This window comes from Chelmon rostratus, chromosome 10 (assembly GCF_017976325.1).
Source record: "Chelmon rostratus isolate fCheRos1 chromosome 10, fCheRos1.pri, whole genome shotgun sequence".
NCBI lineage: Eukaryota > Metazoa > Chordata > Actinopteri > Chaetodontiformes > Chaetodontidae > Chelmon > Chelmon rostratus.
Genome location: NC_055667.1, coordinates 22209257 through 22233298, shown reverse-complemented (window position 1 = coordinate 22233298; position 24042 = coordinate 22209257). Strand labels below are relative to the sequence as shown.

At 43.2% G+C, this 24042-nt stretch overlaps 2 protein-coding genes across 3 annotated transcripts; one reads left to right on the top strand and one right to left on the bottom strand.

Moving 5' to 3' along the window:
- Positions 1-2949: 2949 nt before the first annotated feature.
- si:ch211-167b20.8 (protein phosphatase 1 regulatory subunit 3A) lies at positions 2950-12738 on the bottom strand. Its single transcript, XM_041946444.1, has 4 exons — positions 11688-12738; positions 7998-8044; positions 7324-7406; positions 2950-4802 (listed from the first exon to the last, which is right to left on the bottom strand). The coding sequence occupies exons 1-4, from the start codon at positions 12548-12550 to the stop codon at positions 3846-3848; spliced, it is 1950 nt and encodes a 649-aa protein (XP_041802378.1). The 5' UTR covers positions 12551-12738; the 3' UTR covers positions 2950-3845.
- Positions 12739-13643: 905 nt separating this feature from the next.
- tspy (testis specific protein Y-linked) lies at positions 13644-21009 on the top strand. Of its 2 annotated transcripts, XM_041946671.1 has the most exons (8): positions 13644-15429; positions 15536-15613; positions 15704-15815; positions 16971-17125; positions 17651-17727; positions 18689-18900; positions 19220-19267; positions 19551-21009. In XM_041946671.1, exons 1-8 carry the CDS (start codon positions 14470-14472, stop codon positions 19586-19588), a joined length of 1680 nt encoding a protein of 559 aa, XP_041802605.1. In that variant the 5' UTR covers positions 13644-14469; the 3' UTR covers positions 19589-21009. The 2 variants fall into 2 exon arrangements, with proteins under 2 accessions (XP_041802605.1, XP_041802606.1); XM_041946672.1 differs by lacking the exon at positions 19220-19267 and having other exon boundaries at positions 13647-15429.
- Positions 21010-24042: the final 3033 nt, after the last annotated feature.

Below are 24042 nucleotides of genomic sequence, written 5' to 3'. Positions count from 1 at the left end.
ATATACACAATAATCATGGTAATACAACAACGTGATGTGCTTGTGGGGGTGTCAGCTGTTCAGCAACCTGACTGCCTGAGGAAAGAAACTGTTACTGAGACGGTCAGTGTGAGATTTGAAGAGCGAGGGGGTTGGCTGTTGATGTTCTGGGCTTTCCTTTAGCAGCACGTCGTGCAAACGTTATGAAGTTGTGGTAGTTTCATGCCAGCGATTGCTGCTGCTGTCTTTACAGCTCTTTGAAGCCGTCTGCCGTCCTGAGCAGCCAGGTTGCCAAACCACACTGTGGTGCAGCCTGTCGGGGCGTTCTCGGTGGTGCTGCGATAAGAGTTCACACAAGAGTTTTGGCGCTGGTGCCAAAACTTTCGAGACGCCTCAGAAATTACAGCCTCTGCTGTGCCTTCTTGAGGATGCAGTTGGCGTTGAGAGACCATATGTGAGGGCGTCTGTGATGCGTAAACCAAGACATCTAAAACTGTCTGCAACTTCAACAGATGATCCATTGACGGAAATATGATTTCCGCTGATCTTTCTATGTGAACAATGATTTTGTTGTGTTATTGACGTTGAGAGGGAGGTGGCGATCATGGCACCATATGGTTACATCGTCCAGTTTCCTCCTATAGGCTCTCTCATCACTGCTGCTTATTGGTCCAATGTCATCTGCAAATATAATAATGTTGCTGTTGTCTGAAAGTCTGAAACATGACATTTTTATCAGTTTGACCTGTATTTCATATTTTTGGTGCAAATGTGAGCTTACAGCAACTAAACTAAGATGGTCTATTAAACAGCAGCATGCTAGCATGCTGACATTTAGCTGCAGACATCTTTTTTAATTATTATGTATGCATTATTATATGAAGCATACAGCCATTTCATTATGTGTACCAAGCATTTGGCCTATACAATTTTTCTTCAGGATTGACACAGTTTTATCTTGTCCCCTGCAGGTGGACATTTTTTTTTTTTTTTACAAAACTCATAATCTAACCGACTGATTCATCCTCACGCTCTAAACACTCAGAGTATGTAAAGCACTTTGAACTGCTTTTGTATGAGATGGTCCGATACAAGTAAAAGTTCAATTGAAATGAGCTCAGACACCCAGTGACGCCAAGAGGATCCCCAAAAAGTGTACTGCACAAACAGAAAGCATGAGCCCTCTGATAGTAACAGTCAACAACACTACCTTTTGGATTTAAGTCCAAAAACAAGCATTTGAGAAAGAGCTACAGTGAATTACAGTGAACATATGTGCTCTATAAGCTGATTACCGCTGATAAGATGCGCTTGTCTGATGAGCCGTAGGCCGACATTTACTTTTGGTTTAAAAGCAAATGCTGAAAAGATGTTCTGCATTTCTTTTAAGAGGACAAATATAATGTTTTTAAAGCTTTATTCATCAGTAAAAGTGGGAAGTTTTCATGTACGTTCACCACTCACTGTCACTGCCAACATAAATACCTGCACATTGTAAATTTATACATTGTAATTGTATGCATTGTTTATTGCCTCATAATTTGTTGTATATATTGTTAATTTAATATTCTTGCCCTTCTCAATTTATTGTTCAGTCTTTCAGGGTTGTTTTTGTCTTTTGTCCTTGTTGCTGGATGTCCTTTTTTTCCTCTGCAAGGACACTGAGTGCAGTGCTTAAACCGGAGTCAAATCCCTTGTATGTGCACACATACTTGGCCAGTGGAGCCAATTCTGATTCTAAAATTAACTTAAGTGTGTGTAAAATTTTGAGGAGTGGACAAATGGACAAAATGTGGACTGAAACAAATGTTCTCAGCAGTCAGATAAATGGGATAAATGATGGCTGTGATGGACCAGATAAAGCCGGTAAACATCCACAGACCATGGGTGCTAATTCTTTTTGAGCACAATGACATGTTGAAGGAGGAGTATTATGGGAAACTAGATTTGTCTTGTCTTGGGGGGTGGTTTGGCTGTCAAAGATGTTATTCAAGTAAAAGCTGGTACTCCTCGCTGTTCCGACAGTTTCTTGTGATGAAATAGCTCCACTCGAACAAGCTAAACTTCCCCTCAGAGTGATATCACACTGGGTAAGAAAGAAAGAGTGAGAAAATACCCCCTGAAACTGCTGTTTGGTAATAATGTCACAACACTCACACAAGCTCTTTTGAAATCACTGCTTTACACAGCTTTCAGTGGGGTGTTGCTTAAAAAGGCATTCATTATTTCAAAGTGAACGTCTGTGGTGGAATTCACACTGATTATCCTCCTTGGGTCAGTTTTAAGTCTGCTTAAATTTTTAATACATTCCTCACTCGAGCTATGTGACCATCACACAAATTAATCACTCCCACTCTTTTCCCTGCACAAGTCTGTGAAGCACAACTGTGCTCTGATTAATAATTTTAAGGCCAAAAACTTAATCCACATAATCCAAAGGATACCTCACATCCAAGGACGTCTGAAGCTAGTAAAGTTAACAGAAGATGCAGCAGATCGGTTCAGCAGGAAGACACCAAAGTAATTTATATAAATGTAGAAAGGCTCCCAGGGTGAGATATAGTCTGTGACATCTCATCATGTAGCATCTGAGGAGGTTTCCTGAGAATTGTCAGCCTTCAAACACTGATCTCAGCTTACAATAGCCAGTGTGCTCTCTACAGCATGACACCACGACTTCAGTGCAATGCATGACCTTTGGCTTCTGTCTGCAGCTCAGGTTGCTGTCTGTGTATTTCCACTTCAAGCAAAGCTGAATGCGCTCCAGAGACAGAGGCGCTAAAGGCTCTGATGTTATTTTTGTGGCGTGTCAGTCAGTCTCTCTCCTAAATTTTCTGCTCTGCACTGCAGTGTCATTACTGTGCATGAAACCGTCATGCACACGTGGCTTCTGCAGGGTGATTAAAAAGGGAACAAAAATGCACAAAGAGGCGTAGCGGCACAGGGTGCAAGACCGCGTTTAATGGCAAAACACTGCAAAAACTTTCATCACTTCAAACATCACTTCAGTGCTTCGGTCTGTCTGTGAGGCTAGCACAGTTGTGCTGTAAAATTTTGTGTTGTGCAACAACAACGATGTGGGTTTGCAAGCGAGGATCAACAGGAAGACTCATGTGCAATAGTGAGGAGACGTTGACGAGGCTGGTGCTCTCGAATGATAAAGAGCATTTTCTACTTCCTACTTGTTTTGTCCCTCAAGCAGCAAACTGATGTTCACTACAGGCCATCAGGTTTTTGTGTTTTTAGGCATTAAGGCAAAAATACTTCACACAACCATTTCCTGCTTTTACATTTTGTAAACAAAATACCATCTGTAACAATTCTCTTTAGCGTCCCACTACGGTAATGTTTCTTTGTCCTTCATTAAAGACATAATAACACATGGAATTCACAAAAGTTAAAGTCATGGCAGTGTGGTTAGACAACAACCTCAGCTACAGGGACAACAACAATAAAAATACAAGTGCATTATAGTGCTGATAATGAATAAATCAGAATATAACACCACATACACACATCTCCACTTGACAAGAAAAAAAGTAATAACAGACCACTTACGAAACATCTCTGATAATATACTAATTACTCTAATACTGCGCTTCAGCATTAGAGTGATCACAATGCTGCTGGAGAAATGGGATAATAATTGACCACTGTTCTATTACTTAACACTTATTGGACAGAATGCATTAAAATATCGCCAGTATTTGTATATTTACAATTACTTTCTCCTTGAATTGAACTTTGCATGGAAATAGTGTCTTTCATTGGATGAAAATGTGAATCTATCTTCAAAAAAAAACTTGTTGGCTTATTTTGGAGTCACAAAAAGGCACTTAACTTGACAACACATCAGAATGGCATGATCATAAACGGTGCAAGACCAAAAGAAGTCCAATGAGGAAGAGGGCGCTGGGTTCCTGCAACACTATGGAGAGGGAGACGACGCCGCTCAGAAAGACGACGGATGGCATCAGATTCCTGTTCACGTCACGCTCAGACTGGAGCTCGGAAACCTCTGACGACGCGTTTGGTAGATTCTCTAATAATGTGTCAGGGGAAATCCGGGGAGCATCTTCCTTCTCTTCCCAGGCCGGGAGAGACTGAGGAGCTAAGTTTCGGCTCATCTCGGCGACACCTGTACTCTTTGAGGGGCTCTCTGTGAGTTCAGGTGATGGCGGAGCTTCACCTTGTGCTCCCGGAGATGCCTGACTCTCTGCCACAGGAGAGAAGAGCGCGGGCGTACTGCCTTCCTGATGCGCCGCAGACCTGGTGGAACCTTCTGATAATCCTGCAGCAAGTTCACTCAATCCCACTGCAGCCTCTCGCTCAAAGCCCTGAGTCACACAGGGAGCTGAGACACACTCAGCAGGCGGTTCAAGGCAAGGACGACCGGCTGGGCTGCCGGTCGATCCGTCCTCTCCTGTTGCTGCCCGCAGATTCGTCTCTGCGGTTGGAAGATGCACGTGTGAGGCCTCTGAGGGAGGGATTTCCTCTCCGCCGGCCTGGGAGCTGTCTGATCTCGGCCTCGACTCTCGCTGTGGAGAAGGAGCTGAAGCAGGCCGCAGTGCGGAGGGACTAATGTCTATGGGCTGCTCTGACGTTTGGTCGCCTAATTCACAGTGGAGTCTGGGTAAAGGCTGTGACTTACTCGGCTGGATTGAGTCGCTGGCACGGAGTACAAAGGATGAATTAGTTTGAAGTGTGGTTTCGGATGACATACAAGGCAATTGTTCACCTGGGGATACAGTGTGAGCGGACAGCGTGCTATCAACAGATGGAAGCTCTTGGTTGGGTGGGACAGAGGGAGCAGATGGGTGAATCTGTTGAAGTAAAACAGTGAGACAACGGTGATAGCTAGGAGAGCATAAAGACAAAGGAGGAAGATTTGTATTCCACATTTACAATGCATCCAGAGAGAGGAAAAGCATTTTACTGCATACTAATGCTTTTCTGTGAGATGGAACCCATGCTGACATTGTAAATGTGAGGAAATGCAAACAGAACAGGAGCAGTATGATGGGATGGACATCTTTTATCAAAAATTATTGCCAGAAACGTACTTTCTGATGCTTTAACAGATACTCGACACAACACAAGAGCATCCAAGGGAGAAGAAAAACAGATCAATGGGACTTTTCTTAATTATTTTATCCTCAAGTTTACCCAGTGCACATATTCTCACATGCTGAAATGGGGGGTGGTTGTTTTTCCTTTGAACGGCAGGAAGTGGAACTGATGCCGTTCCAAAAGGAGCCTTACTTTCATTTTCACTTGATTTTATTCAAAAAGGAAAACACCTAACAATGTAGAAAAGGGCTTTGCCTGCTGTGAGGCTGCTGTGACAAGCATCCAAGGTCAAATCGAGATGAAATCACAACAATATAAAACCAAACGACTGATAACAAAAGATGGCACCCACAGGAACAAGTGCACGAGCGAGAGGCACGAAACACAAATAAGAGCCGGGCTAAGACAGAGCATGTGTTAGCTATAGATGAATATGTTAATACTTCACATTATGTTACTCTCATGTTTCCTGCTGATCGAAGCAAATCCAGCTGCGACCTGGTCTCCTTTTTCAGGGCACAACAACACGGAATTACAGCACTGAGTAAAAGTACATACAGAATTTTGTATGCTGCAGTTTTTATTACTGGAATCATTATGCTTCATAAATTTACACGAAATACCTTTCAAGCTTTCAGCTCATCTCCATAGACTACTTTGTGTCAATCTCATCTATTAAGAAAATGGCTTAAAAGCGCCACAAAATGAGGAAAAAGACCAAACTTTTGCACACAATTGAATGCTCAGCAAGTGATTAAAACAGTGAAGTGATTAAAACAGTGAAGTGATTAAAACAGTGGATCCTGGCAATTAAACTGACAACGTTTAACTTGAAAATTATTATGCAAAACTTGGAGAACGAATTTGACATGAACAATAAAGTTTAAATGTTCAACCCTTGAATACCCCTGAATTGGATCCTGGACTAAGGAAAATATTTAGAGCTGAGTAGTCGACTGGTTCGCTTTTAATTCTGATGCTCAACAAAAGGGAAACATCATGCATGTAATGATGTAAAACCAACATTAAGATGAGCTGGATGAGTACTGCACATGCCTAACAGATGTATTGGTGGTTTAAGTAAAACATTAATACCAGATCACATGTTATCGTGTTATTCTGTTATTCCAGGCAGCGTAAGGTAGCTTAATCAGCGTGATGCCGACCTTCCATTTCTCCAGAAATATACATTTCTTTTTTGTTTTTTGCGTGTGGAACTGTTCCAAAATCAACTTTAGCTTAGCAAAATGCTACTGTACGTGCCCTGGTAATCCTAGCTTTAAGCAGCTCAACAGTTCTTCCAGCAGCATCTTCTTGCCCAGAGTTAGCCGAGAAGACCGATACCACTCCCGCGGCTGTTCATCAAAGGGGAGATGGCTAGTTTAGCTTAGCATAAGGGCTGAAAGAGAAGACTCTAGGAGGTGTAAACTTTGGTTTTTGTACATATTAAACAAGTGAGCTATAATTAGTGAGCTGCAGAGGTGCCCAGGCTAGCTGTGTCTTCTGCTTTGCGTCATATCCAGTAGACAGATATAAGGGTGGTATCAATCCCAGAATGTCGGACTGCTCCTTTAAGATAACACCGGGCTCGCAGTGATTGTGCAACACTATGCATGGTCTAAAATTAGTTTTGGCAACATTTCAGTACAAATAATTCAATGTAAACACCGCAACAACAGTGTTAAGGGTATTGGACATGATTCCACATGGTCTGAATGAATTTTAGTGTTCTGAATCACTTAAAACTGAAAAAGACATGAATTCTGAATAAACGAGGACAAAATCAGAAGGTGCACAAACATGAACATCATGCATCATGATACGAATACAAGAGGCTGACAAGAGAAACAGCATCCAGTCCTCGTGCTACAGCGGTGAGAAGCGAGACGTTACCTAAGTTGTTGCTGAAGCTTCAATGAGCTGTGAACAACATAAACAACCAAGCCATTGATGATAAGCTTTAAAAGTTGAACGGAAACGTTTGTTATGTTTTATTGGACACACGACTCGCATAAAGGGATAAAGCCCTTATCTGTTAAATGAATGTGTCAACAACTGCATGCAAATCAAGATAATTTGAACATAATCCAAACAAGTAATTTGCTAAATGTGTGTCCTCTGTTGGCGAGTCAGTAAATGTGATGGACTATTCTGACTTTTGCAGGTCACAGAAAGTTTATAAAGATAAAACCCTGATGAGGCCTCCTGCTGGTTAACAATGTGTTCCATTAAAAGCTGTTCCTTTCATTCTCATTCTTCTTAAGTCACCCTTACCTCTACATCAATCTCCGGCTGTATGATGACTGGGCACACAGCTGTAGGCCTGACAAGTCCTGACTTGGAGGTCCCTGCTTCTTCTGAGGATGTAAAATAGATAATTAGTCTGATTAGTCTGAATAGAGAAAAAGCAAAACACCTATTTAATCGACGTTTTTTATCTGCAGTATATAAAAATTCAGGTTGCGTCACTCTTTTCTATTTTTTTTTTGCACATCTTTCAGTCTTAGGACATGTAGGGACGCTGCTCAGTTGCAATATGGGAAATGTAGGATCCTGCATTGTTGAAGCTGCACTCATACTTAGAGACATAGAGATATAGAAATGACTGTACTCGATTACAATTAAGATATGGTCGAGCTCTCACAGTGCATATTAAAGCTGAATGTGCAAAGTTACTCAGGAAGCTAGACTTTAAAGTCAGGACATCTGGGACTCGGCTGCATCATTTTTTTTTTTCGTTTGTTTTTTTAATCTGTCTCCTGTGAGTGCCCCAGTTTCATGCAAGTGCGATACTAGCAGAGTTCACTCGCTTTGAGCAAACTGATCCATCCTACATCCAATGCAGCATCACCATATGTAATTATCTGTCATATTAATGTGTCATTTATGCCTTTTTTCTCAGACAGTGGATCGATGTGTAAATAGTGACAATAGCATTCATAGGGTACCTTCTTCCTTTTCCTGCTCATCCTCTGAATCAAAAGCATCATTCATACTGAAAGAGAAGAGAGACATTTGGGTCATAAGGCAATGTAAAAACAAGACAAAATATTCGTACAGTCATGCACTCTTTAAAACACACAGCAAATTTCTGCATGATTTTACACTTCAGACACACAGAAAAGGCCTAGAAACAACACTTAATGCAAAAGCATGAGGCCTAAGAATAACTATACAGACAGGAGACATGTTCATCCAGTGTCATACTGGTTGAAAAATGTGGGCAGATGCAGTGGGTGAGACCTTTGAAATAAACAGATTTAGGTATGCTGGAGCACCTTGGTAGCTGAATGGTTACTGTACATGCCACGCGGTCATGTGGCCTTTGCAACGTTGCTGGTTCGATTACAGGCGGCGACCTTTAATGCATGTCATACCCCTCCTCTCTCTCTCCTGTTTCCCGCTGCTGTCTAAAGGTGAAAAAATGCTGCCACCCAAAAAAAGATTTGGATATACGCAGTTTGCAGAGGAAGATGGACAGCAAGACAAGAAAACGTCCATTTGTGTGCTTTGTAGCAAGATAACTCAGGCAGCTTTGTGTTTATCTCGGCCTGCCTATAAAGGCAGCGCCTAAATCGGCTGACAAAAGCAGCAGCGATGTATGAAGAGAAAGAGATTGACTGAGATTGACTGTTAAAATAACAGTGACTGTATACAAAAGGCACGCTCAAAATGGCAGAATATCATACGCCATCATCAACACCTGCTCTGGATAATTAGGTTTCATATTTGCTGATGCAGTTCAGCTGTTAATGGGCTGCATTAGTCATTTTAATCGACATGGCCGGGCATCTATTTGTACTGTATTGTGCATTTTGGACAGTTCTGTTTGTGAGCTGCTAAACCAGCTAAGCAGAGTGTTTTAAAAGCAGAAGACTCCACGATGACCCATCTCATCAGACTGCTTGTTAAAATTGCATGGAGGGGCGTTGTAGACTGGGGGGTCACTGAAAAGTGCAAGGATCATATAAGACAGCAGAAGCTGATGTATCAAGTGTGATAGTGGTGACGGTATTTATGAAACAGACACTGTGCTATTTCAGCTAAATGTATTTATCTGTATATTTCTAATGGCATAAATATCCATGTCCTTCTAACATCCATGATATGTGTTTTCATACATGCTTACATCACATCCTAAATATTTATAAGCTGATGGGAGAGCCGATTGAATATAACCACGATCCACGATTAAAACCATCTGCAGAATAATGAAGCAGGCATGTTTTCTATAAGGAGGCACTTGCGTTGAAGGAGAGGGAGGGTGCAACATCGCCAAGAGTCCTGCAGAGGATGCCAAACGAAATAAAGGTCAAGAAGTGTGATGAGCATGTGACAGGAGCTGCACAAATAGAGTGGGGATAACCTGGCAGGCTGTTCATGCTCCTCGTGCTTAATGCACTTCCAGTTTTATATCAGCTGCTCAGGTTTCGAATCTGACAGAGATCTGGCAAAGATACTTTGTGCTCATGCACTGCGGCACTTCTTTTAAAATGTTGTATTTTACTTGATTTCATGCACTATTTTTAGCTTTTTTCTATTACTACTATTCAGTGGGTTTTATTATCCACCTTATGAATTCTCTTTATTCTTTGTTCATCTTTATTTTTACTATTATTATGAAGTGTGTCTTACCCTCTATTTGTTTTACAATTCATTTTCTTTTTTATGTGAAGCACTTGGTGCGTGTGATTTGTTTGCTGTAAAGCACTCTGAGCTGCCTTTCTTGTATGAGGGGTGCCATACAAATAAAGTTTATTTTAATTATTAGTGTTATGCACGCCTGGTGATGTGAAGCCATCAATCAATGAGCTCTGCACACGCTGTTAACTCTTTGAACAAGTTTTCAGGCTCTGGCAAGCACTGTGTCCTCAACAATAATTACAAAAGCAAGAGAAAATATTTGTAATTTTTAGAAACACAGACTGCTGATTTCTGAAAGAAGCAGAAAGAAAGCTTCATTATGCGTTTGAAGGTTTCATTCGAGATGCCTTCCTCTGCTCCATGGCGCTCTGGCACGGGTCCAAACCCTAAGAAAAACTGAGATCTTGAGTGCGAAATTGTAGCAAGAAACAAAGGTGTGATTTTGCGGGCAGGTGTGTGAGTAGATCCCAGTACACTATAAGACCCAGTGGCCCCAGTCATGTTCTAAAACTCTGAACTGACTCAGCAGCGATTTGATGCAAAAAAAGATCAAGACTGATGCAAACCTCAGCAACCACTTGGCGATGAAGGCAGATGATACTGAAACGGAAAAACAGCATTGTTCCTGCTGTGGTCTCAGCGTTCACTATCAGCCACATGGCATTACAGTGTGATATCTATATTTACCAGACGGGATACACGGTTAAATATAAGCTAAACCAGCAGTAGGCTTCGTTCAAACCTATTGTACATGTAATTGATATTAACATACAGTAATACATTCTAGTGTCTAGACTTGTTTCATAGTAACCTTCCCTCCCACTGGCTGCCTTGTTAATGCGTTAAAATCCAATTATCAGTGAACTTCAAAGCACCTCATGAATCTATAATGGTTGCTATGGCGGGGTTGCCGTTACTGTTTCTGCTCCCCAAACTCCTCCTTTTCAATCAGTGACTCATCCACCCCTGACAACCCATCTGGCCCTTTCCTACTTCCAAACAGCTGCAGCGGAGAAGACCTACATGACAACTACATCAGTTTATACCCCGTTTGCTCCTTTTATGGCTCCTCATAAGCTTGGGGGATCTTTCCTGCTGTCTTCTGTCTCCATCACAGATTCATCGCACTCTTTCATGTTGACGTAACAATAAACCAGGCATTTAAATCGTCCTCCCTTGGGATTAGTTGACTTTAATGGAGTAAGGGAAGAAGAGAAGGGTTTTGTGTGCCAGTCTCCACCTACACATGGGAAAGACGCCAATCTGCTCCCGTGTGACTCTGATAGAAAAGGTCAGAGGTAATTTTAATGCGGGGAAACGTCAGGCCTGAAAACGACACCTGCCCTTTGCCTATTTTGATCGCCCTCACACACACCATTGGATGATTGATACTCTGAGAGGGGCGTGCACTCTGTCCACAACTCTTTCCATCTCTCACTGCAGAGCCAAGTGAAGCCACCGCAGCCATAAACATCTCTATGCACACGTTAGCTTTGATCCTCTCTCTTGTGCTCTCATTATGTAGCAAATTGTGGTTATCAGCATCCTGCTTTGCTTTAGACTTGAGTTTTTATGCTGAATGCAGTCTCCAGGCAGAAGAAGTGAATATAACAGTGCCCACATTACACAAAACCTCAGTTAATTAGCAGGCAACTGAAGCTCTGCAGCTGTTGCACAACCCCAACGTCTGCTGCTTTTGCGACTTTGTTTACATCTGTCTCCTTATGATTTGATGGCTCATATGGAACCTCTGCCAAAGTTCGGCTATTTATTGATCACCTGGGGTTGAAAGTTCTATTATTCACAATCTATTGTACCTTTGAGCATCATTTCCCCTTTGATTAGAAGTTTGGACTTCATTAAGCAGGTTGAGGTTTTACCAGTAATTATAAGGGTGAACGTCTCAATTTGTGGAGGTCAGAGGTCAAAGGAATCTCAGGCAGACAGTGGACAAAATATTGCACAAATGATCTGTTCTGCAACAGGAGGTTTACCTGTAAGCTTTTGGAGGCTTCAGGATGCCTCTCGTTTGCTGCATGTCCACGGTTGTCTGAGCTGAATCATCTTCATAGGACAGGTGCAGAGTAACCACATAATTCATGGAGGAGTTATTAGCCCAGTAATCACCATCAGAGGTTTCATAGCGAACGACAAACTCAATGCGAGAGCCGTGTGTGATGTAAGGTGGTGCGAAAGACAGCTTGAAGGAGAACTGATCAGTCTCCCCATCGTGGGATCCCTGGACGTACTCTGCTGGGTGATCAAAGTAAGTAGCCCAGTTGTCCATGGTCGATCTGATATAAACTGCTTTGTGGAAGGAGATGTTCAGGACGCGTATGGCCCCGCTGAAGGCAAGTGGCTCATTCTCAACCGGACAAATGCGCTCAACCTCCACTTTGCTGGCGCGCACAGCCTGCAGCAGGGCACCGGCGGCGGGCGCGTTAAACTCCGGGTGCACATGATAGGTCGGTTCTCGCTCTGGCTTTCGATACTTCGCTTCCTCTTCCTCCCACCTTGCGCTACCCTCTTCCTCGTCCGAATCAAAGGCAACGAATTCCTTCACGTCCACCAGATCCCCACCTGTTGTATCGGCGAATGACACTCTCTTTCCGGCGGACAGCGCCAAGTGGATCCGCATGTACTCAGCCGTCTCGTCGTAGATGGACGAGCCTCGCTTTCTGGGCACCGGGGAGCATCTTGGGATGAGGCGGACGTCCTCGGTGTCATCGTCTTCATCATCATCATCATCATTGTTATCCCCGTCGTCTAAGTGGGACCTACTCTCGGCCGCCTCGGCTGACTTGTCGGTTCGCGTGGTAAAAAGGCCCTCTTGGTTCGGTATGCTTAAAAAAGACATTTTTGCAGAAGTGTACACTCATGGAAGCTGTGCGCTGCACGGAGTGGCTGCATAGGTTATGGCGTCTCCAAAAACCACTACCAAATACTACAGATATGCGCAGCTGTGGCCGCTGTGGATCCAGCGCTGTCCCTGCATTACGCACAGAGCAGAGCTGCGTGTTGCGTTAAATGTCACCCTTGGAAAGCGTGTCTTTACTGCCAGCCCTTGTGATAGGTGTATCCCCTGGTTTACATGACTCTATGCAGCGCAATTTGGCTGCTGCAGCGGAGGGAGCAGCTTCTAATTATAGCACTGACATATCGGGCTCTCCATGTCCCAAATTTGTCTTTTAGGTTGGTATAGTCCTGCGACTCCCCCTTGTTGCGTTTGGTCCCGACTGGCTAAACGCCCATCACTGGAAACGGGACGTTTAAGTAATAATCATATTGGCCAACTGACGGTCATGCAAAGGTATCGCACATTTTTAAATTGATGCATCAGGATATTCAAATGTGGAAATTATTACTTAAGGATTCAGGCTATTTCATCATCATGGTTAAAAGACCCAAAGGGGAAATCATTAACATACAGGTCATTAATTGAATTGCTCATTTATATAGCATTTATATGTTAGAACAAATATCCCTGCTGCAAGGCTATAATTTAGTTTTTAATGCAATTTGCTGTGATTGTTTTGTAATCCCACTCATGCAGCCTCGGGTTTACGCATTAAGTAATAAGGTTTACTAATTATTAAGTAAATAATAATTGACACAATTTTACAGGGCCTAATGTTATTGCCAGAAATGTATTTGTATGCCTTCCTGGTGTCCCTGCCCAACGACTGCTGTGCTGAAGTAATGCTTCACAATTTAATTTAATGGCACTACAAAAATGTGTCATTTAACATTTAAGTACTTCACGACTTGACACTACATACTGTAAGGAGCTAAGAAGAGCCATTTCAACCAGTAGATAAAAGATGAACAGCCGAACTCATTAGGAGGTTATTGTGCGCCCCCATTTTTTAATGGGGACGCACAATAACCTCCAATAACCTTCCCTGATGGGAATAAACACATTCTTGCTGCCATCACGATCACACAGGAAACTGTTTACGCCTTCCGCCTCCACTGAATTCAGACAAACCCAAGTCCTTGTTTACATTCACATTTGAGGTATTTAACCATATGTGCGATTAATTACACATTTCCTACATTTTGATATCACATTATTCACATATTGTTCAACGGGTAACCCACGCATACGAAGCTACGAGTTGCGAAAAAGTCATGTAAGCAGTCTGTCAGATATTAAACGTCTAAACGACATTTTACATTCATGGACGTTAAGATTGTGTCACGACAACCGCCAGCTGCACCTGCTCACTGCGCAGTTAAGGAACTTGCCACTGTTACAGATTACCATATAAACACACCCTTGTGAATGATTGGTGGGGAGGTTTTAGCGCGTCGTGCCGTAGCCAATCAGAGGATTGTTTTTCTGTCACGTCGGTGCACGGATAGTAAGCTAACGGATAATGCAAAATAAACTAAAATAAAGAACGCGGTTTGTCTATAAAGGCGGTATAGCACGGGGAGGTTTGATTATCTGGACCGAGTTTTTCTTGTTGGACTTTTATTTGTGGAAATGTGCGGCAGCCATCACTGCAAGGACACACGAACTGGGTAACGTGAGCTAACTAAAGTTAGCATTAGCCTTCTAATTTTTTAACGTTCCGCAAGGCCGCGGACAAATACAACAGCTCCTTCCTGTTCTAGCCTCATTGAGAATGTAGGTTACGTTAGGATTGGAGTTACAAAATCACAGCTTGTGTCTAAGTAGCTAACGCAGTGGTGTAATCGATTGCATTTAAGTTTGTTTCAGTTGAGCTCGCGGGCAACCTAGCTTGCTAGGTATTTGGCTAGCTAGCTAGCATGAGTGAACTGACGGACTGCCAGCAGTCCGCTGACTCTGCACCGAGGAAACGATGTCTATCGTCCGATCGCGATGAAAGCAGCACGATTCCCAGCAAGTCCACCAAAGTAAGTGACGCACCAACTGAAGCGGGGGTTACTTCTGGAAGTTGCAAAAACAGTGAAGCCGCGAGTAAAGAAATTTCTGGGAGCGAGGGCCAAACTAAAGATAGAGAGAAGGAACCAACTGCTGTGCAAGCGGATCAGGGTTCAGACCGCACGGATGGCACCAGTGCGCAGCCTGCAAACAACTTCAAAGCAGACCGTCACGATGCCAGCAATACTGAAAAAACACAGTCCTCAGATGCACAGGGATCTGCTGACTCAAAGGAAGAGAAAACTGTAGGAACAAAGCTGCGTCCCGCAGCTCCTGTGGACCAATCCGACTCAGCAGCCATAGCAGCTGCTGAAGCACTTGCCAGTCTCACAGGAGGAGACGGGGAAGACAGTCAAGAGACTCCTTGCTCATCTGAAAAGGCTAAACAGGTGAAACAGGGGAGCAAATTCAAACAACGTGGGGCCCACCAGTCCTCAAGAGCAGGCTCTAAAACGCAGGCAGCTGCTGCAGATAGCTCCACATCTGTGCATAGTACTGACAGAGAAGATGCAGATGATGTGCCAGATGCAGATGAAGGCGATGAATCCATGTCTGGGTCATCCTCCACTCCAAGCTCCTCTTTCCCATCAGACAATGAGGACAATGATGATGGCGAGTGTGCCATTGTGTCGGTTAAGATGGCCCCGGAGATGAGGCAGTCAGTGGCCCTCTTGGCGCAGGTGCAGATGAGACTGGAAGCTCTTGAGAAGAAAAGTGCCCGGCTTCACCAACGGCTGGAGCTGAAAATTAGTCGTCAGCGGCGCCCACATCTGGATCAGCGCAGCTCCATTGCAAAAACTATCCCTGGCTTCTGGGTGACAGCTGTATCCTTGAAATGGAACATTTCCCACTTTCCCCATTCTTATGTTGTGTTCGAGTGATTGAAATAAGCATATGATCGTTTGTTTTTTCTTAACTCTGATGTGCCAGCTGTTGAACCATCCTCATCTCTCAGCTCACATTGATGAGACTGATGAAGATGCTCTTAGTTACATGACTGACCTTGAGGTAAGAAGAGTTGGTGCGTTCATATGAAGTCTGGCTCTGGGCGTGTATGCCTAGTAGCAAAATTTAGACATTCCCTCATGTCTTTTTCAGATCGAGTCTTTCAAGAATAATAAACTAGGCTACAGGATCCGTTTCCACTTCAGACGGAACCCGTACTTCCAGAACAACATCATCATGAAGGAGCTGCACCTCGGGATGGGAGGTAAAAATAAGCTTGTAGTGATAAAGTCAAGGCATAGTTGTCATAAATTATGTCAATAATTATGTATGCACAGTGTTACAATATAATGCATCATAGCACTATGGTTTAAAGTCATGTATACTGTTGAGCCAGCTGATAATAGTAGTAGTATTTAATAATGAATTATATACTATAACCACAGTATTGTAATTTGTCATGCACATGTAAACTCATCTGAAACATTACATTTCAACCAGGGTACAGTCAGTCATATTTTGGAGTAAAACGACAAATAGCAACACATTTTCTGGAGTAACTGCCAAAAAGTGCTGAGAATAACGAGTACATAGCCAGAAAAAAACCCAACAAACTTCAACGAACTTGTCAACTTCACACCCACAAAGACCAAACACTGCAGCCGTGCACTCAATGCAACAATGAAGTGTGATGCTGTTGTAATTGGTGTGTCTTCTATGTGCGTAAATATGGATATAGACAATGTACAACACCCTTCAAAACAGTGCAGTTTCATACAACACCACACATGATTGCCTCAAAAACTGTTAGAGAGGTAAGTGTGGCACAGTTGCAACAAAAATTTGGTTTTATAATATTTCACATAATATTTCAAATTCGGGGCTGATGGATCGCATTATGTAAATTAACACAAGATAATCCTTAATTAATCCCACGGTGAGGAAATGTGCAGTAATGGGGACAATGCAATAGTGGGATGGATTAGTGGAAAAAAAGCAAGATATATGTAAACTGTATAAGAAAAACAAGGAAATGTTTCAAGTTCACATTATTGCAAATGGAAAAAAATGACTAGTTTAGCACGCACTGATATTGCACATGAGTGAATTTGTCAGTTTGGGTGTGTTTGGTTGGCTGTGAGCAGTGTTGATTGAAAATTCTGACAGCAGCAGGAAGGAAGGACCTGTGGTATCTCTGCTTCGCACACACTGCGGGTGAAGCAGTCTGTCATTGAAGCAGCATGGGGTGTTCTCCATCAGGGATGATAGTTTAGCCATCATCCTCCCTTGTCCCACCATCATCTCTCAAGCTGACTGAGCATTACCTGATTGTACATAACATCTTAAGACGAGTCTTGATCATATTTTGAGGCTGCCTAAATTCTGGATCACCTTCTAATCCTGGCTGCTCGTGTTTCAGGATCTCCCATGTCATTCTCCAACCCCATCCTGTGGCATCGTGGACAGAACCTGACGGCCCACAGCGAACCCAGGAAGTCGTCACGTGGGGTTTATCAGACCTTCTTTAGCTGGTTCAGTGACCATAGCAACCCAGGACAAGATGATGTAGCACAGGTACAGCTGATTGCCTCTTCATACTTGCAAAGGTTCATTATTATAGCACAGAGACATCACCTAGCAGAGCATGACATTAAGTCTGCCAACCTGAGTTGTTAACAAGGGTCACCCATTTTTTAAAAGTGCACTACTGTGCTCATATTTATTCAGAGCTGCCAACCTGCATCTGTTTTTCAGTGTAATTTTGTAACATTTTATCCCACAAGACAACCATTAATTGCAATCATTATGTGCCTGGTGTGTGCTGGAAGCCTGAATGGATTAACAAAATTAAATTTCCTGCTCATTCATTCAACGTTCTTGCCAGTCTATGATGAATTACAATGATTCAGGGATATGCACTCATTCAGCTTTTTGCCATCAGAAATAATAGGTGATTCTTGAAGCAATACAATCATGGCTTTTTTGCCATTGTCTCAGATTAGCAGGGCTGTGGGTGGTGTATTATAACACTTTAGAGAGCACATGTATCCTGACATATTGAATTGAAATGTATTGAAATCTGTCTGTACTGGTGTTTAGATACTGAAGGACGACCTGTACAGAGACCCTTTGAGATACTACCTCACTCCACTTTGGGAGCCGAGGGAGAACGGCAGGTAAAACTTTAACTATATTCTGTATTTTTCAACCTGGACCCTATTTTCCCATGTTTTTGTGTCTACGTGACTAATTGTGACAACACTTTTTGAAACTGGTCCAGTATTGAGTGAGAGCACTGCAGCCACCAAATGGGCTGCAATCTAATCCTTCAGGGCAATTCCGTACCGCCAGTGTATGTCCACTAAAAGTCCTTGTTTTTGTCACTCACAGGCTCAGATTGGTATTCTAAGTGTCTGTCAACATAATGGAAAGGATCCCAACAGAGATAGATCTTAACAAGGACCGGCTGCTATATCTCTCTCCTTAAACCCACCAGACACATAGATCATCTAAAAACACAGTGTATTCAAACTCAACAGAAACTAAATAAAACTCACTGGAACCATATTGGTTCATCTCTCCACTGTTCCCACAATCACAGACTCTAGTTTGGTCAAGATAAAGTCGAACCAGAGCAATATAAATGGCTGTTTCTGATTGAACAAAAAAGTCCACCTTTGCAGGGACCTTTTCCATAAATCAAACTCTTAGTAGACGTACAGTGATGGTGCCAAATTAACCCAAAGAATTACATTGCAGCCCGATTCATAGCTGCGAGCTGCTCTCACTATGTACTGCACCACTTTTGTTGTTCCTGTTAGTGACTCAGACACGAAAACATGGTAAAATAGGTCAAGTTGGAAAATACCAACGTTTCCAATAAGTCACAGACACAAACAGTATAATGTGTAGTCAGTGGACAAACCACTTATTAACCTATAAATTCTAGACATATTCTTAGCCCCAGGGCCTTGAAATTATAGTTCATGTGTAAAATTTAACAGTTTCCTGATTTTTTTTTTCTTCTTTTCCTGCCTGTAAGACCAGGTGGGATGCATACCGAAACAATGAGAGTGTATGTGTGTGTGCGTGCGTTTGCGTGCTGTTAACACAAATGTGTGTATGTCTTCTCTTCAGTGGTGGCAGTGGGGCCAGGGCAGCTGACAACGGTAATGGAGATGAGTGTGTGGTGATATCCGACTCAGATGATGAGCCTGGTGAGGAAGCTGGTGAGGCTGAACACGGCCACAGTAGGGAGGACGAAGAGGAGGAGGAGGACGTGGAGGAGGAGGAGGAAGAAGAAGAGGGAGAAGAAGAAGAAGAGGAGGAAGAGAGGGGACCAAGTGCTGGTCAGTGCTAAAGTAGAACTTAAAAAGATGGTTAAAATCACACTGGTGCACATGGCTGGTTGGGGTACCAGTTGTTTCTAAAAAGTAACGCACACACCTTAAATTCAGTTTTCAATAAATATATTTGCATTTGGAAGCTTATCTGAGCAGTTTTAAAACGATTCTGTGTTTGAACCCACGGTCTGTGCTGTTGCTCATGTTGTGAACAAGAGGCCAAGGGCTTGTTAGCGTCAAGTTCACTGGCTTGTGTTGTAGCTGCTATATAACTGTCTGGGTAATGCAGGCTAAACTGAATAGACAGGAAATATCTCCTCCTCAGATGAGAGCCCAGAGGAGAAGGATGATGGTGGAGAAATTGTGATTGACGGTAAGACCCCACTCTTAACAGCAGTGTTAACAGCAAATTCACCACTATCACAGCAATCAGTCAGTGTCGGGGGGGGGGGGGGGGGGGGGGGGGGGGGGGCTGGGAATCGGCAGGGTGGCAGTCCATCTTGTTTTTTTTTTTTGATTGAGCTGCTTTTTATTTCACAGATCTGAATGAGCTTTTTGTTTGAACTCTAAATAAAGAGCTTGGGGTATAATTACAGTCATATTTCTTATCAGCAAGAATCCCCTGAAATCATAGCTGTCTTACTTTTGTCCTGTAGGCTCTGATGACAGCGAGCAGGAAGAGGAGGAGGCCTGAAAAGAAGTGAAGAAGAAGAAGAAGAGGAGGAGGGATATATCGATGAAGAGGGCGAGTCATCGAGGGACCAGAGACGTGGACGATGGAGAGGATGCCTAGGTTGGCGACGAGTACCAGAGCAATTTATTGTCGTTTTTATGCACAGAATATCAGTTTTTGTTGTTTTATACCTAAAATACATAGAAACATCTAAAAATCAGGGTTAACTATAATAACAAAGCCAAGGCAGCATGTTTTCCCCTCTGTTTTATACAGTCTGTACTGTGTATTCTGATGCACTCTGATTCACTTTTTTGCAAAATGTTTTTTTCTAAACTGGTTCTTAGGCATATTATGCCAGTCAGTTCATACAAGTCGCGTTCTTCTATTTAACGAGGAACATCGCGCGGCAGCCTACGCGCATGTCGGTGAGATTTCGAACGCCGCTACTTGACGGCATGAAATTCAGCATTGCAAATTCTTCAGACGTACGATGCAGAAACCTTCAGTGGCATTATTAGTGGTCATTTCAAGGCAAAGTTTTGGCTGTTTTTAGAATCGACGTGGCAAAACATGTCGCCGAGCGTGTCACAAGTTAAATTGATATCATGACAGTACCTTTACTAGTAACGAGTACTGAACCAAAATTTGTTCTCAGGGATGATCATGGTGGTAGTTTTATTGAAAGATCATTAGTGATTTTCAGACATTTACACTCTCTGGTTAGTGTTGGCTATGTATAAGGAAACGTGTACTCTACTGTAGTAAATAGGAACAAAATTTGTTTAAATATGCTACCTGTGTTTCTCCTTCTTCATCTCTGTTGTCTTGTTACACACCAACGTCCACCCCTGTTACCAATCTGTCCACCATCTCTAATGTTTGACATAGTTTGACCAATGTTTTCTTTAGATTTAACTTAATTTGAACTTGCTTTCTGAAACACTCAAGAGTTGTTGTCGTGTAATGTGTTTTTACGTTCTCTTCTTTTTGAAAGCTGGTATTTATTACACTGTTTTTTTCTACATGTCCACATTATGGCATGCCTGTGAGCATGAAATGTAAGACAGAACAGTTACATTAACTTACAAGGCTTTTTCTGTGCACAGTGTCAGTAAATGTTAAATTCACAGCAACATTATGGGGTGCACTGTAACAAAATTAGTATTTGTATTTGCTTACTTTTCTTAGCAATGACCTGTAAATAATATTTCAGCGTTGTCTTTTGGATGAGAGAAATACACGTGTTTAATCCATGGATAAATTTATCAAATAATCTGGAGTTTTTTCATAAACATGATCAGAAAGTTATATTTTGTGTGCTGTGTTTTATAGGATACTGTAGTTTAAAGATACTTGTTTGTTGCTTTGGTTGATTTTGTTTGCTTAAAGGTAAATGTCCACCTTTTGACTCAGACCTAATAAAATAGGCAGTTGTTTCAGCTTGCTGTCTGTTGTGATTTACATAAATACCAACATGCTACAAGAAAAAAAAGATCAGTATTTTCAGCAGAATGAGCTTGTTCTTCACTGAACCGGAGTTCCTGCATAACAGAACCACAAGGTGGCAGCGTAGTTCAGAGTATTGTCTCTTGTTGGACTTAATTTTGGCTCTGGGTGAATACAGTTGATAACACAGTTCAGTGTCTAAGCTTTCAGATGTGCGTAAATGAGACGTCTTGCCTTAACTTGACTGCCTCGAACCGTAACAACGGTGAATAACAAAGCCCACGTGGGACTCATTTGCATAAAAGGCACCTCTCTGATGCGCTTGGCTGTAACATGTTCTTCTTGAACGAGCTGAATCAAACGAAACCTGCTGAGATACAGCTGTTCTTTAATGTATTCCATCTTTGATGTGACGGCAGCGTGTGATATCTGACATTTTGAATGTAGCACTGCAAATAGCCCCGGGCAAGACATTTTTGGACAGGCCCAGACAAAGGAACGGCAGCAGTGTTGCAACGGTACACTTAAACCCTTGATTCCACTTTTAATGCACAGCTATAAATATTCCACCAGCAAAAACCTGTCCTGCTGTAGGCCCAGCAGCACCCAGGGTATGCAGTCTAGGATGGCCATATACTATTAATACTGATGATGGAAACGTGTTATACCCCATGAAATGATCCCATGTGAAACACCGGTGTTTGTCTCCTCTTTGAAGCAGCTTTATTCAGCCCCCCTTGGAGCACAACATGTTTTTATGACTATGAATTAATAATGTGGTTGGTTCCTACAATATTGATCGTGACAAACTAAGTACAGATTGCTGGGACAACAAAGCCATCCTCGGGCTGCTTTGTGGTCTCAGGGTTGTCTGTGAAGCCTTTGTTATGTATGGGGTGGCAAAGGCCTAAATGGATTCCCCAGTGTAAACTACACTCCCCTGGGTTGAGCCGGTGTTGCTACTGTACACAAATCATCTTGTCATGCTGCTTCATGCTCTCACGTTTCAAAGCAGTTCAGCGGAATCTGCTACTCAGACAGATTCACTGTGGACTGAAAAATGAAAAGATAACACACAGTAGCTCATTCTTCATCTGTGTGATTGATGCTGGGAGGGATATTTTCTCCTGTAACGTGTGCAAGAAAAGGGCTTGTGCTGCTCTCCGGGGCACATCTACACTGAGTAATCTGATAGGTTGAGGTAAGGCCCCTGAATACCAACTACCTGTGTGCATGCGTGCGTGCGTGTGTGTTTCTGCACATGTCTGCCTGCTTGTAGGCTTGTTTGTGAAAGCTTGCATTCTTTCAAGCACCTCCGTGCGTGCATGCACGTTTGCAGAAGCTGCACGCCACAAGCGCATTCGCAGGTCTTCAGCGGCACCGCGCACGTACCTGGCTGATTGTCTGCTTGTCGGCTAATCAAGATTAAGCACAGCACATTTGAACTGTGCATAGGGGGAGACGGAGGGGGATGAGAAAAGAGAATAGACTGAGTATGATTGAGGGAAATGGATGAGTGCAGTGATAAGCGGAGCTGCCTGGGCCCTGACAGATACACACAGCAGATGGATGACTCTTATCTGGGAGATCACAGAGTGCACACTCACGCCTAGGCCCAGTTACAGAGAGCCACGATCACACCAGACAGATGAATAGGCCTACCCCCCACCAATCACATTGCACATACACATTGCACAGTGCACGCGCACGCCAACACACGCATCCACTCGACAGAATGAGCAGATTGCAGTGCTCGCGTTACCTTCGCGTCTTTGACATTGAAATTCACCTGGAGTCCGGCATGTCGAGGATGTGCGCAAGAGGGGGGAGAAAGGAAGGGTGTGGAGGGAGATAAGAGAAATCGTTTTCATTTTAATTGAAGCAGCAAAGCAAGTGCGTGCGTGTGTTTGTGCACCCCATGTCTGCATCCACACACCATATACATGCATATGGGCACACAAATTCGCCTGCCAAACTGAGAGTCACACGCGCTGCATTCTCACTTTCTTACAGCACGCCATATTTCTTTTTCACCGAATCTCTGAGCACCACCAGAGAGGTTTAAGATGGAGCCCAAGTCACACGCGCTCCAAACAAAAACATCTCGGACTGCCTGTGCACCGGGACACTTAATCATTAAGCGGCTGTTACCAAAGGCTTCTGCAAGAGTGCTGACAGATTTACCTTTCAAGACACAAGCGCTGTACTTTCACTCACACGCCTCACATCCTCACTATCCTCCTTTTCATGTACAGTAGACCCCCCCCCCCCCTTCCCCCTCCCTAACACACACCCCTTGTTATTTGGAAAGAGCTCTTCTTTGACAGCTGTTGATTCTCCCAGCTGCATTTTATAGTGAGGGAGAGTGCCAGTCTTGTCTTCAAGGCAGATGGTGGCTGGCTGGCTGGCTGGCTGGCTGGCCGGCCCGGTGGACACGTGGCACGTTGGACGACTGCAGACGGTGCTCCATCTCAGGGAAGCTGCAGCTCCACACTGCCTGTACAGTGTACTCTGCAGAAACCTGCAATCACCTCACTTCCAATACAGCGCGGGGCGAGCAGGCTGCGACTGGAATGTGCGCCACGTATGCGCCCTTCATGTCAAAGATGTTTTCCAAAGTAGCTCTCCTTTGATTATCACTGATGTGTGAAGTTCATGGATGTCACATAGCACCTGTTCCCTTTATCTCGCATTTTGATGTTGACATTTTTTCCTGACGTGTAAGATAATAATTAGAATACTTGTCCAGCCATGTGGGAAGCGCTGTGGCTGAAACTGGAGCAAATAATCCTGCAGAATATTGTACCTTTATTTTTTTCTACCCTGTAATTTCCTCTCAGGGTCATGGTAGTCTTATCCCAGCATGCATTGCTGACGCCCTGGACTTGCCTCTCTGCAGCAGGCATGCTCGAACACTCTTCAATTCATCAATAATCTCTTGAAAAGACCATCAGTAGGTCAGATAATGGGTTGTTTTTCCTCGAGGGCACAATACTCGGCCCCTAGAATTGTCATGATTGATGTGT